Source organism: Eretmochelys imbricata, chromosome 5 (genome assembly GCF_965152235.1).
Source record: "Eretmochelys imbricata isolate rEreImb1 chromosome 5, rEreImb1.hap1, whole genome shotgun sequence".
In the NCBI taxonomy this organism is placed as follows: domain Eukaryota; kingdom Metazoa; phylum Chordata; order Testudines; family Cheloniidae; genus Eretmochelys; species Eretmochelys imbricata.
This window is the reverse complement of record NC_135576.1, coordinates 38,584,422-38,599,118: the sequence shown is the minus strand read 5'-3', so window position 1 is coordinate 38,599,118 and position 14,697 is coordinate 38,584,422. Positions and strand designations below refer to the sequence as shown.

The window sequence follows — 14,697 nt, the reverse complement described above, 5'->3', positions numbered from 1 at the left end:
TCCACCACCTTTGCCTTTATTTCTGTCTTTCCTAAACAGCACATACCCTTCAATACCTGTACTCCAGTCATGACTACTATTCCACCATGTTTCTGTTATCCTTATATCTGGTTTCACTTCCGGCACCAATAGCTCTCGTTCCTCCATTTTGTTATCTAGGCTCCTCACATTCGTGTACAAACATCTTAATTTTTGCTGTTTGGCTTCTTTCACATTCTTTACCCGATTAGGCACAGACATTCTACCGCCAGTATCACCTATTAGACTGGTATCTACACTACCCCTCCTCCTTATGTCCATTCTCCTACCCACGGCTGTATCCTTTCTTACTTCGTTTTCTTCCCTCTCAATGCTAAAATCCGGCGTGGAGATTACCTGGACATCTCCCAACCATCTCCCGCAAATTCCTAGTTTAAAGCTCTCTTAATCAGTTGTGCCAGCCTCCATCCTAGAAGTCTATTTCCCTCCCTGCTCAGATGAAGTCCATCCCGAGAGAACAGTCCTCTGTCCATGAATGCTTCCCAGTGGCTATACACCCCAAAGCCCTCCTTATAGCACACTGCCTGAGCCATCTGTTGATCATCATAATCTTGTCACACCTTTGTTGCCCTTCTCTAGGAACAGGCAGAATCCCACTGAAGATCACCTCAGCCTCGATTTCCTTAAGCGTCTTCCCCAGTCTGGCATACTCTCCCTTGATACTTCCAGCGAGAATCTAGCTGTATCATATTGTTCCCACATGAAGGACAATCAGTGGATTCTTTCCCACTCCCGTTCGGATCCTCTTCAGCCTCAGGTCCACATCCCATATCTTGGCACCCAGCAGACAGCACATCCTTCTGTTCTCTGGATCCGCTCTTGTTACAGGCCTGTCTATCCTTCTAAGTAAGGAGTCTCCAATCATGTAGACCTGCCTTTTCCTGGTGATGGTGCGATTCTTCGGTCTATCCCCTGTTCCCTCTGGCTGCAAGTCCTCTCGATTCCTATTGTCCCTTGCAATCCTCTGCAACCCATGCTGTATCCTCCTGGGGCTCATATTTGGTGTTGTTATCTCCATTGACTCCTCCCCTCTTCTTTTAGGACTAGCTGCTCTTCTCTTCTTCCTTGCCCTCTCACCTTCAGTGACCACCTACTGTGCCCCTTCTTCATTTTGCAGCTCCGCAAACCTGTTCCTGAGCTCTATTTCTCCTTCACTAGCCCGTCTTTTCCGCTGCCTGGTTCTCTTAGTCATATGCCTCCCAGCAGTCTCTCCTCAGCGTTCTTTGGTCCTGCTTCCATCTGCAAATCTGAGTTTTTCACTTCAGCCTCCTCATGTCTTTGCTTCATCATCCGCTCGAACCCCCTTCTAAACTCAACCAGAGTTTCCACCTGCCTCTCCAATCCTCGGATCTTTTCTTCCATCAGCTCTATCAGGTGGCAGATGAAACTCTTTTTAGGTACCCCCTCCAGGATCATGTACATGCTGCAGCTTCCACATGCAGTCATCTTCATTTTGTTTTCCACTGCTGCCTCTGTATCTGTCACAGCCTTCTCATCTAAGTCCTGTTAGTCCAGGAAACACAAACCAAACCAAAACACCACCACCCAGAGCAAAACAAACCCCCAACAAGCACCAAACCACTGCCAGACCACCACACACTCCCTTCACTACCCTGTTTGTTCCTCTGCCTGGCTCTCTTAGTCTTCCCCCCAAACTCCTCTTGCCAACTCCCACTCAGACTCCCCTATTTACAGCTCTGTTTGCTGGCTCCTGTGCTGCTGCAGCTGTCTTAGGTCAATCGTCCGCCCAGACCTGTGGAAATAAAGACCACTCCATACAACGCAGTTGTCATCTTTTAGGCTAAAAAGGAAAAACTCCTAGTAATTAAGAAAAGTTGCTATTTGTTCCCTTCATGCTAGCTTTGATTATTAATATACAGTATCCTGACACTCCCACCAGTGCATACTGTTTCACTTGGGTTCAAAGTGTGACCTCTGTGTGGTGGTCATACAGTCTTTCATTCTCTGCTGCTTCAGTTCTATCCTTTCAGTCAGGATAGAAATGACTATTGGCATCCTAGTTTTTGTGAAGAACTAGCTTTGCTGGGTCTCCTCAGTTTTACCTGTTTGCATTCGTTTTCTGTCTGCATTACACCTGCTAGGACTTGCTACTTAAATTGCATCAGCGTGCACAGAGCCAAACAAGATGAAGACCATGAACTGGTCTACACAGCATGGCAAAATGCATCAGAGGGGCTGCCCCATGTAGACCCTGCTGGCCTGCTCTAAAAGGTACCAAGTTTGCTTTAACATAGTCCTGTTTGAAACACATTCAAATGCTTCACAAGTCATACCCCTCTAGTGTGCTTTGCCAGTACCGTGTACATAAGACCTGAGAATGACTCTCTCACCTGGTTGTTCTTTGGGAATTCTTAAAGGGTAGAGGCTGTTGTTAAATGCAAATGTATGATCGAATAAACCTTACACATGATTGTAATAATCTTTGTACAAAGTATGCTTTGTAAAGTATCATTTGAAAACTCATAGTTTGCTGGTCAGTATTGTCCTGGTAAAATATGTGTGGCCACATTGTATGTGAAGTTATAAGATCCCCCTGTATGTTATTAATGGATGTTCCAAACCCCGCAGCTTTCCTAGGCAGAAGTCAGGTCTGTCCTAAACAAAGGAAGGAATTTGCACTTGCCTTAATTTACATTTAAGTACTAAACAGCGTCATCAAGCAGGGAGGGAAAACAAAGGAAGTTCAAGCAGGTGAAAAAAACCAGTAGCTAATATCATTCCCCCTAGATTCTTTGTCTCCTTGGTCTCAGCTGTAAATGTTTTCAATTGGGGGACTGAAACTATAAAAAGAAGGGACAGACATCCCTCCCCCCACCCATTACCTTCACTGCATCTGAAGAGACAGAACAAGTAGCCATTGGATTCTGTGGGGAGGGATCCTGACCAGTGAGTTCAAGTTGAAGGGGCTGGGCAACTCTATTTGGGGTAACAAGTAGTGTGCATATTATTCCCTTAATGGAATAACGGGCTCAATATATTTGTACTGTCCAGGAGAATCATAGAATCATAGAATATCAGGGTTGGAAGGGACCCCTGAAGGTCATCTAGTCCAACCCCCTGCTCGAAGCAGGACCAATTCCCAGTTAAATCATCCCAGCCAGGGCTTTGTCAAGCCTGACCTTAAAAACTTCCAAGGAAGGAGATTCCACCACCTCCCTAGGCAACGCATTCCAGTGTTTCACCACCCTCTTAGTGAAAAAGTTTTTCCTAATATCCAATCTAAACCTCCCCCACTGCAACTTGAAGCCATTACTCCTCGTTCTGTCATCTGCTACCATTGAGAACAGTCTAGAGCCATCCTCTTTGGAACCCCCTTTCAGGTAGTTGAAAGCAGCTATCAAATCCCCCCTCATTCTTCTCTTCTGCAGGCTAAACAATCCCAGCTCCCTCAGCCTCTCCTCATAAGTCATGTGTTCTAGACCCCTAATCATTTTTGTTGCCCTTCGCTGGACTCTCTCCAATTTATCCACATCCTTCTTGTAGTGTGGGGCCCAAAACTGGACACAGTACTCCAGATGAGGCCTCACCAATGTCGAATAGAGGGGGACGATCACGTCCCTCGATCTGCTCGCTATGCCCCTACGTATACATCCCAAAATGCCATTGGCCTTCTTGGCAACAAGGGCACACTGCTGACTCATATCCAGCTTCTCGTCCACTGTCACCCCTAGGTCCTTTTCCGCAGAACTGCTGCCTAGCCATTCGGTCCCTAGTCTGTAGCGGTGCATTGGATTCTTCCGTCCTAAGTGCAGGACCCTGCACTTATCCTTATTGAACCTCATCAGATTTCTTTTGGCCCAATCCTCCAATTTGTCTAGGTCCTTCTGTATCCTATCCCTCCCCTCCAGCGTATCTACCACTCCTCCCAGTTTAGTATCGTCCGCAAATTTGCTGAGAGTGCAATCCACACCATCCTCCAGATCATTTATGAAGATATTGAACAAAACCGGCCCCAGGACCGACCCCTGGGGCACTCCACTTGACACCGATAGATGGAGAGGATGGATAGTACAGGACATAGGTTTCTGGGGGGAAATCTGGGAGTGTGGTGGGGGTAATCCCGTGGTAGTCTTTAAGGCTGGTAAAAGCCAAGTTATGGCTGGCTGGCTGCAGCACACACAGACAAATTTGGGAGTGACTTACATGCTAGAGCAGGGATGGGAAAACTTTTTGTCCCGAGGGCCACATCTGGGAATAGAAATTGTATGGCGGGCCATGAATGCTCACAAAATTTGGGTTGGAGTGTGAGAGGGAGTGAGGGCTCTGATTAGGGGTCCAGGCTCAGGGGTGGGGCCAGAAATGAGGAGTTCAGGGTGCGGGAGGGGGCTCCGGGCTGGGGTGCGGGGGCAGGGAGGTGAGGGCTCCAGCTGGGGATATGGGCTCTGGGGTGGGGCTGGGGATGAGGAGTTTGGGGTGCAGGAGGGTGCTCTGAACTGGGACTGCAAGCACTGCTCTGACATGAGCTCCTTCTGCAGCTTTGGACAAATCACTTAACTGAGGCAAAGATGCTTCCCATCTATAAAATCTAAATAATACTTACTGCTCACGGATTTTACGAGCATTTGTTATTGTTCATAAAGTGCTTGGAAGAGGAAGCATGCTACACTGTGTAAGTGCTATACTATTTTATCATTGAAAAAATTGGTAGGTGAAGGAATGTGCTCTTTTTTCTTTTGTAATCCAGAATTCTGAAATGTGGTTCAAACGTCACAGTATAGCAATAGGAGAAGTACCAGCTTGCAGACTTGTGCACCGCCAAGAGTTAACACAGGCAAATATAGAAGAGATATGGAAATCCATGACGCTATCACAGTAAGTGTGTTTGTGAGTCCTCCACCTTTACACTAATGTGTATAGTGGGCAACAGTCTCACCTTCTCTGCTACCTCTCATAATTTCGCCCATTCTTTACTGCTATACTGCCATTAGGTGTATACTTGCTAAACTAATTAGACTTGCTTATTATTTGACTATCAGCCTGTGATTTGTGAATAATCTCTTTTGTATTTAGCAGTTTTAACAATTCCTCTTTCTATGATACTATATAGCAAATTTTTCTGTATGTGTTTGTGTTGTGTAGTGTGGTGAAATCTTTCTCCTCACTTCTCTTTCCACGATGGTAAAATTCAAACAGCTCTTCTGGGAACATGAAATCCTAAAAATCACTAATAAAAAGTGCAATCATAGAATATCAGGGTTAGAAGGGACCTCAAGAGGTCATCTAGTCCAACCCCCTGCTCAAAGCAGGACCAATCCCCAATTTTTGCCTCAGATCTCTAAATGGTCCCCTCAAGGACTGAACTCACAACCGTGGGTTTAGCAGGCCAATGCTCAAACCATTGAGCTATCCCTCCCCCAAACGTTTAGTTTGAGGACATAGGAAATGGAAGATCTGATCAGCTGGGTGAAAAAAATTCTACAAGCTTCCTACATATAGAAATAAGCTGTAAAATTTTAACAATGAGGGTAATTAATCATTGGAACAGTTTATCAAGGGTTGTGATGGATTCTCTATCACTGGCTATGTTAAAATCAGTATTTGATTTTTCTTTTTAAAATGATACGTTCTAGTTCAGTAATCCCCAAACTTTTTACCGTGCACCCCACTTACACCTGTCTGCGCCCTCTGCCCCACAGGATCCAGGGCCGAGGGGATGGGGGGGCAGCTGGGGTTGGACAGAGGTAAGGGGGCTGGGGCTGGGGGCCGAGCCCCAGGTGCGGGGCCAGGAGCAAAGCTGGATGGCGCTCCCTCCCTGCCCTCTGTGGGGGCTGACCCGGTCCCCAGCTGTGCCCCCTAAACATTCCTTAGCACCCCCCTAGGGGGGTGCACCCCACAGTTTGGGGACTTGTGCTCTAGTTCAAAAGGAATTATTCTGGAGATGTTCTATGGCCTTTGTTAGATAGGAGTTCAGACTAGATGATCGCAATTGTCCCTTCTGACCTTGTAATCTATTAATCTATATTCTATTATTATTATAGGCAATCCAACATTAATATCCTGCACAATGTAGGGGGCTGTCTATTTTGTGTGTGTGTATGAATTTTATATATATATAATCTTTTTCCTCTGGTTAAAAAATACACTGGCTGTTTGACAACACAGGTGGAACCTAACCAATAATGTTTATAGTGTAAACTGTTAAAATGGCATGTTATTTTTATGAGATGAACTGGATATACATCAATGAAATGTGTAGCATGAAAATATTAATGATCAAATAACGTTCTTGAAACTGCCTCAAGCTTCCACACCCCAAAGATGACAAAAACAAACAGAAAGGAATTAATTTAAACAAGTGAATCGTTCCCAGTTTGTTTTTTAATATAGATGATGTAAACTATTTATTTATTTTAACAGCTTGCAAAAAGATTTGGGCCTGGATTCTCTGGATGAAGTATTGGATACAAAGCTTGTGAACCCAAAACATATCATCCACAATGTGTACAATGTCAATAAACAGGGCATCGTCATTTTGGAAGACAAAACAAGTGAGTGGGCTAGAGATTTTTATTATGTTTTTAAGCCTTCCTATGTTGATTATAGCTCTTTTAAATTATTTTTTTTTCTTTTAAGGCTGTATTGTTGGCTGTCTTGGGGTCTTTTAAGACTTGTCTACACTGGAAAGTTTTTTCCTTTAACTACACCTGTATTATTAAAGTGGAAATCCCTCCCCTAGTGGGGACACATTTATGCCTGTAGAAAAGTGCTTATACTAGTACTGATTATTCCAGTTCAGGAAGCGAAATAGGCTATGTTGATATAAGGCACCTTTATATCTGTGTAACTACATCCACACTAGGGCTTATACCAGTATAAATATATTGATTAAAAAGACAATCCTAACTAGTGTCTTTATACTGGTATATCTTTTCTAGTGTTGACCAGGCTTAAGTCAGCCACTAATGGCCTTTGAAGAGTCCTACCAGTGTGAATCAGTTTTTGTTTTTTGCCCTGATCCACCCACAGGCAGTTCAAGGTTTCAAGATGCAAAGGTACTTGAGAGTGAAGGTGGAAGATTTTCTCACTAACACAAGGTCAGGGCTCCTTCATCCTTCTCCTCCCTTCACTCTAGGTGTCAGAGGAGTTTATGCCTTTTCCTACTGTCATATCAGCCCCCTACAGAACTTGGGCTTCCCTCTGAAGTACCTGGCACTGGCCCCTGTTGGAAGACAGGATACTGGGCTAGATGGACCTTTGGTCTGACCCAGTATAGCCATTCTGACGTTCTTATAATGTCTCTGAAGCATCAAGACAGTATATTCTTAAATCTTCCACAATTTCCCTGTTTTTGACTGAAAACTCCAGCCAAACCTTATATTTTAAAATTACTGTTAAAAATATATATTTTGATGTACTAGGGGAAATGTCTCAGTTGAAATTTAGATGTTTGCCACTGTTTCATAAACTACTTTACTGCTATGTTTCTCCATAAGATTGGAGTAGTATAAAATTTGGCCAGTGGCATGTAAGAGAGTGTATCCTTGGAGTAGCCCAACTGGCAGTATTTTAAGGTGTTGGAGAACTGTAATCTAAACCACATTTACTGAAAGATTTTGAACTTCTCTTGTATTATGCCAGACTGTTAACTGTTTTAAATTCTCATCTCTTCTCCACAACCTCCTTTCTGAGAAGAAGAGCTACCTCACTGGGTACTGTCAGCAATGAAGTGTCTAGCAAATTGTAAGTATATCACCAAATTCTAATAAAAACAAAATTGAAGTAACTCCTATCTCACTTCACCGAATTCATTTTATTTAAAGGGTCAGAATTATGTCCTCTGATTCATATCCTAGAAAGTAGAGATGGAAAAGATCTTTAGGGTCATCTGGTAAATACTCTTGCCAAAGCAACATATTTCCTGGAGTATATGAAGCTGTTTTGCTTTTAACTATTTAGCTTTCATTTGTGACAAATCTCTGTAAAATGGTCCAATGACCTTTTTGTAGGCATGTGGCTATAAAAATGTAGTTTTGTTATAGCAGGAGTTTATGCATATTGAGATTCAAGAACCATGTTATTTATGGATGGCTTAGCCCCATGTAAATTAAAGCAGCAGTTAGAGTGAAAATAAATTAAGTTACAAAAACCCTCAAAACAAACAAAACTGACCGTGATGGTGATTGTGAAATGCTCAGGGAGAATAGGGAGGCTACAGAAACAGAAATCGCAATAATAATGGGGGATTTCAGCTATCCCTATATTGGCTGAGTATATATCATGTCAGGATGGGATGCAGAGATAAAATTTCTAGACACTGTTAATGACTGCTTCTTGGAGCAGCGAGTCCTAGAACCCACAAGGGAAGAGGCAATTCTTGTTTTGGTCCTAACTGGAGCACAGCCTCTGGTCCAAGAGGTGAATGTAGTAGAACCGCTCCGTAATAGTGACCATAATGTAATTAAATTTAACATACTTGTAGGGTGGAAAATGCCAAAGAAATCCAGCACTCTAGCATTTAACTTTAGAAAAAAGGGGGAACTACACAAAAATGAAGAAGCTAGTTAATTCGAAATTAAAGGGAACAGTCACAAGAGTGAAATGCCTGTAAGCTGCATGGAAATTATTTAAAAACACCATAAAAGAGGCTAAAAGAAAATATATGCTCCAAATCAAAACAAACAAATAAATAAATAAACAATATGAGTACCGAAAAGAAAAGAAAAAAGCTCCATGGCTAAACAATAGAGAAAAGAGTGGTTAGAGACAAAAAGGCATCCTTTAAAAATTGGAAGTCAAATCCTACTAAGGAAAATAGCATAAACTCTGGCAAGTCAAGTGTAAAACTATAATTAGGCAGGCCAAAAAAGAATTTGAAGAACAACTAGCAAAAGACAGAAAAGCTAATGGCAAAAAATGCTTTAAGGACATCAGGAGCTGAAGCCTGCCAAACAGTTAGAGCAACCACTGGACAATCAAGGAGACAAAGCCATTGCAGAGAAGCTAAATGAATTCTTTGCATCAGTCTTCACTGCAAAGAATGTGAGGGAGATCCCTGCCTCACAGCCACTCTTTTTAGGTAGCCCCTTTCTGCCAGCTGAACATCTGAGCTGTATCAGGAAGCTAGAGAAGCAAATAAGAAAGGGTATGTGCTGTGAGATCCTCCCGTCCTCTGTGGCCTCTGACCATGAACACGGCTTGGAGGAGCCTTATGACCTGACCATGGAGAAGGACTGAGAATGGAGAGAGCCGTTGTTGCAGGAGAGGAAAAAGGACTGAGAAGTGCATTTGGAAATGCACCAGGACATCATGGGTTTGTTCAGGTAACAAACTCAGATGTTGCAAAGCATTATTGACCTATGTGCCCAAAGATCCAGTATTCAGTAGCCTTTCCAAAATCATGGTTGGTGCTCCCATCACACTCAACATAAAAGATGACAGCATGGTGTACATCCTTATCCCCTACTACTCCATGCCGGCAGACAACAAGGAGAACCATAGCTATATACCAACTGTGAAAATCCCAGGATCAGCCACAATACTTTATGCTGAAATAATTTTTTTGTATATGAACATAAATGTTCATTGTTTACTTGTGTTTTTTTTACTGGGGGTTTTAAAGTATGGTTCATCCTGTTAGCGTTGCTTAAAGGTTTGTACCTTATATGTTTGCACTTTAATTTTGTTGCCTGTTTTTTGCACACAATAAAGTTTTGTTTTTGGAAACTTACTGTATATTAGCTTATACCAAGCATTATAGACGCATTATAGAATTTGATAATGGGAGGCGATAACCGACCAGTATTTAAGCTTCGTTACAAGACAGACGATTTCATAAAAGTGTCACACAACTCTATATTGTGGCTGACAAAATGTTTTTTTAAAGCCTCCCTCAGATGTATAGCTGTTGGCTCTTCTAATAACCCTTGTGTCTGGCTATTCAAATTCTGCAGACAGCTTGTCCATCTCTCCCCTCCATCCTTGCGGTAGCTCTCCCCCCTTCACTTCGCAGCAGTATTCAACATGCAGCTATACTGCTGATCATGTTTCTCTTGCTGAGATCCAATCTAGTGAGTAAACAATGCCACTGACCCTTCAGTCTACCAAAGGCACATTCAATAGCCATTCTGCATTAGCTGAGCTGGTCGTTGAATCTTTCTCTGGTGCTATCATGGTATTCTTTGTATGGCTTCATGAGACAGGAAAGCAAGGAGTAGACTGGGTCCCCCAGAATCACTATTGACATTTCAACATTGCTAATGTGAATGTGCTTACTAGGGAAGAATGTCTCTGCTTGCAGCTTTTGGAAAAGTTCTGTATTCTTAGCGATGTGAGCATCATGTGCCTTCCCTGATCAGCTCACATTGATATCACATAAGTGTCCGTGGTGATTCACTTGTCTTTGTACAACCACAGAAAAGGTATCCTTTTCTGTTGATGTGCTTGCTGGCAAGGTGGGCTCATGCCAGAATAGGGCTTTGTGTGCTATCTATTGCCCCATCGCAGTTTGGGAACCCCATGGCTGCAAATCTTATCTACCATTTCCTGCACATTTGTGAAAGTCACAGTCCTGTCAGCAGCGTACACTTCATAGCTCTATACACTTGGATGACAACAGCCTCCGGTGTGGATTTTCCAACTCCAAACCGATTGACCTGTGACTGATAGCAATCTGGCATTGGAAGCTTCCAGAATGTGATCACCTTTTGCTTCTCCACTGTCAATGCAGCTCTCATTTTGGTGTCCCTGCGGTGGAGGTCTGGAGTGAGCTTAGCATGCAGATCCAGGAATGTGGCCTTTTGCATCCCAAACCTGCTTTACAATGTGATTCCACTAATCAGTGCTCATTTCTTGGTCTCAGAAGCAGCGATTCAATGTGAGGAACTGGTCCATGAATGCCGTCAGCAACCTGGCATTTTATTTACTGTGGTCATCGGCATCCAGTTATTGTTGTGTTTGAACATCTCCATATTTTCTTCATTGCATACTCGGTTGTTGTAGTATTCATTCAAGTTCTGCAAAGACAGGAGAATCATGTGTCCTGTAGTAACAAAGGTCATTTTAACTGCACTGAGCTCTGCAGGATCCATGCTGCTTCCAGAGAGATGGCAGAAACTAAAAAGCGGTGTGTGGGACTGTGGAAGTTTTTTTTTTAAAAGGGTGCATAAATAGAGAAAGTGGCATAGATGGAAACTTCTGTGCTGCCTTCAGAGCTGGGCGGTTGGAGAGCGGCAGCTCTGGGTAGGTGCCCAGCTCCGAAGGCAGCACTGCCTCCAGCAGCAACAGCAGCACAGAAGTAAGGGTGGCAATACCATACCATGCTACTCTTCTGTGCTGCTGCTGGCTGCCTGAAGATGGGCAGTGGGAGAGCAGTGGCTGCTGGCTAGGTGCCCAGCTCTTAAGGCAGCGCCGCCGCCCACAGCAGTGCAGAGGTAAGGGTGGCATGGTATGATATTGCCACCCTTACTTCTGTGCTGCTGGTGGTGGCAGAGCTGCCTTCAGAGCTGGGTGCCTGGCAAGCAGCCACTGCTGTACACTCTGCCTTCAGAGCTGGGATTTCACAGGGGAGACCAAATTTCACGGTCAGAGATGTGATTTTCGTGACCATGAATTTGGTAGACCCTTAATTATGATAAGTGTTAGGCAACCTGAGCTACAGGATGGCTTTATAGCTCTGTCTATAATCCATACATGAAGTTTGGTGACCATCTTTTTTATATATTTTTTTTTGAAAGCGGAATAGCTTGTTTTGAGAGTGGTGCTTTGAAATGAATAGTATGTAGGATGCTGACCGTTCATATGAATGACATATGTCCAAGGTTCAAATGTTGTGACAGCTGTGGTAATTACATAGTCGTTGTGACCCATCAAGGATCAAATAAATGTCTATCAATTCACTGTTTGAGAACTAAGGCTTAGAAAAGTCTGCTGCTTTGAATGTGTGTGTACTGATGGCTAAAGTGTTTCTAGCCGTGGAGAGTAACAAAACATTGAATCTTAAAGCAGGGAATGTTACCTATTGTAGTAAAATATTTTTGCTATGTGTTTGAATATTACCCATCTAGATGTTTCAGTACCTTCATAAAAAAAACGTTAAAAGCAGAGTTGGTATTTTTATCTCTGATGTGGTTCCTTTTCCTAGCAAAGACTAAGAAGCCATTTTGAATCTCATAAGTTTTGCAGAAGTCTGTCATAAGCAGTCCCTGTTTGTATGTTCAAGAAGCACTACTACAGCCAACTAAATTTAGTGAAGAAAATATCAACTTTTGGGTTTTTGTTTCTTAAATCTGATATTTTTTCCCCCTCCATTTCAGTTAATTGGCTGTAGTAGCACCTGAAAGTTCAGACAGAAACTGCATATGTCCTCAGCAAAAGCCTGGGAGAGGAAACCACAGCAGAGGTACAAATATTAACTCTGCTTTAACTTTTGTGTCTGAAATTACTGAGTGCGTTTACATAGGTAACAGCTATTAATGAATTTATTTTGAAAATAAAAATCATATCAGTTGCAGTTAGATAATACTGATTAATGTCTTGCTCTTTCCTTCAATTCCAGAATGATCTTAGTAAGCTATGTCTACACCAGCACTTTTGCCGGTATAACTTACGTTGCTCAGAAGTGTGAAAAAAACACACACCGAGCGACATAAGTTACACCGAAGAACACGGTGTGACAGGAGAGTGTCTCCTGCCAACATAGTGACCACTGCTTGCTGGAGGTGGTTTAATTATGTCAACGGGAGAGCTCTATCCTGTTGGCATAGAGCAGATACATGGGAGATTTTTACAGGGCCACAGCTGCACTGGCCATCTGGTTCATATTCCTATGAACGTGTAGTATTTGGAGATAAATGCTTATACTATCCGAAACCTAATTAAGTAACAACTTCAAACATTCATCTCTCATTGCCTAGCATTCTAGTACTAGTGCATTTCAACCAAGGGATGTAAAACTTGAGAGTAATACTTTGATTAAAAGAAGGTATTGTGTAGAGCAGTGTCTGAGGCTCCCTGGAGGGCCGCGAGCAGGCGTCTGCCAGGCAGGGCCAGTGTTAGACTCAGTAGGGCCCAGGGCAGAAAGCTGAAGTCCCACCGCATGGGGCTGAAGAAGAAGCCTGAGCAACTTAGCTTCCTGGGGGCCTCAGGCAATACCCCCTAACGTCAGTCCTGGCTTTTATATGCAGAAAACTAGTTGTTGTGGCACAGGAGGGCCACGGAGTTTTTTATAGCATGTTGGGAGCGCCTCAGAAAAAAAAATGTTGAGAACCCCTGGTGTAGAGCAGTAAATAGCAAGGAGTGGACTCATTTTAAGGGCAGTAAGAACTGTATGGGTATTTTTTCATGTATTATGTCTGTTTTCACTCGATTAGTTGCAGTTTGTGTAACTACTACTTTGAATAATTAATTTAAATTTTTCCCTTTTGAAACTTTGCTTGTATTGGCTAGAAACGAAAATAGGTGACCCTGTTTGTGGTTTCATTTCCTCTCTTAGGGCCCAGTTGTTCAGATTTGAAGCAACCTACATACTTAGGATTTGAAAGAGATGTCTTCAAAACAATAGCAGACTACTATGGCCAGATGAAGGAACCTCTGCTCACATTTCATCTTTTTGATGTTTTCGTCAGTGTGTTAGGTAAGTTGGCTTGTAATATAATAAATAGAAGAATTGCGAACAATTGTGCCTTTTCCACCCCATTGCCACAAATTATCTTAACTTTTATAAAGATTTAACAAGTCTCTCAAATTTTTTTATGTGTTCCTTCCACTTTAGCTATAAATAGAATATTCTAATACTTAAATGTATTTTGAAAACTAAGACAACACAGTGCTATTGTTACATACCTTAAGTTGTGTTATGAGGCTGAAGGCCTTGGACCAGGTTTTTAAGGGTATTGAAGTGTGGCTCCACTCAGCATTGCAAGGCCTGAATGACTTAGATAGCTAAACCTTATTGTCAAAAGGGGCTCAGCTCTTAAGTTTTATTATTGACTGTCTCTCTGTGCACTCTGTATACATTTGTGCATGTTTTTACTAGCTAGTATTAAAGTCTCTGCTTAAAAAATCCTATTGAATTAAAATCTTTCCCTGTTCTTTCACACACTTTTTGTGTGTGTGTTTTACTTCCATTGTACATTGTATTTCACTTCACACAGCACTGACAGGGTTTTATTTCACAGCTGCAGTACTCTTCACAAATAGAATACAACCCCCCCCCACTTCACTTATACCAAAGTTTATGTGGAAATGAAAAAAGTTTTGCACACTTCCAGTTAAAAGTGACTTATGCACTTTTGAAAATAGGATGTAGGCAGTACTGAAAGTTTTTACTCCAAGAGCACAGACACCAATGTTCTAGTAGCTGGCCTTTGGAGAATCTTTGTTCTATATGTAACATTGAGGAGGTTGCATTTCCATCTTCTAAAGAGAACCTGGTCTGTAGTAAAATATAATGGTTATGTATCGTAAGAAAAATTCTGTCTTGTGGCAGAAATGTATAGTGTGTTTTTTAAAAGTTTATTAGGAATATTGTTTTCTACAAATAATGGTACTGGAGCCAATGTTAAAGCTTGTTATTACTAAGGATATCTGAATAAATAGGCTTCAAACCTGAGAAGCAGCGGTGCAAGAGAGGGCATTCCCTGGGCCTAAGAAAGGACAAGCCCATGAAGCGGAGTGGAGTGCAACCTGTGTCTGACCAGT

At 42.5% G+C, this 14,697-nt stretch overlaps 1 protein-coding gene across 1 annotated transcript in view; it reads left to right on the top strand.

Moving 5' to 3' along the window:
• DEPDC1B (DEP domain containing 1B) overlaps positions 1 to 14,697 on the top strand; it is a 63,333-nt gene that overhangs the window by 33,223 nt on the left and 15,413 nt on the right. The window contains exons 4-7 of the mRNA XM_077817275.1: positions 4,745 to 4,872; positions 6,418 to 6,548; positions 7,693 to 7,740; positions 13,490 to 13,630. Coding sequence (XP_077673401.1) covers positions 4,745 to 4,872; positions 6,418 to 6,548; positions 7,693 to 7,740; positions 13,490 to 13,630 — 448 coding nt within the window. The remainder of the gene's footprint in view (positions 1 to 4,744; positions 4,873 to 6,417; positions 6,549 to 7,692; positions 7,741 to 13,489; positions 13,631 to 14,697) is intronic.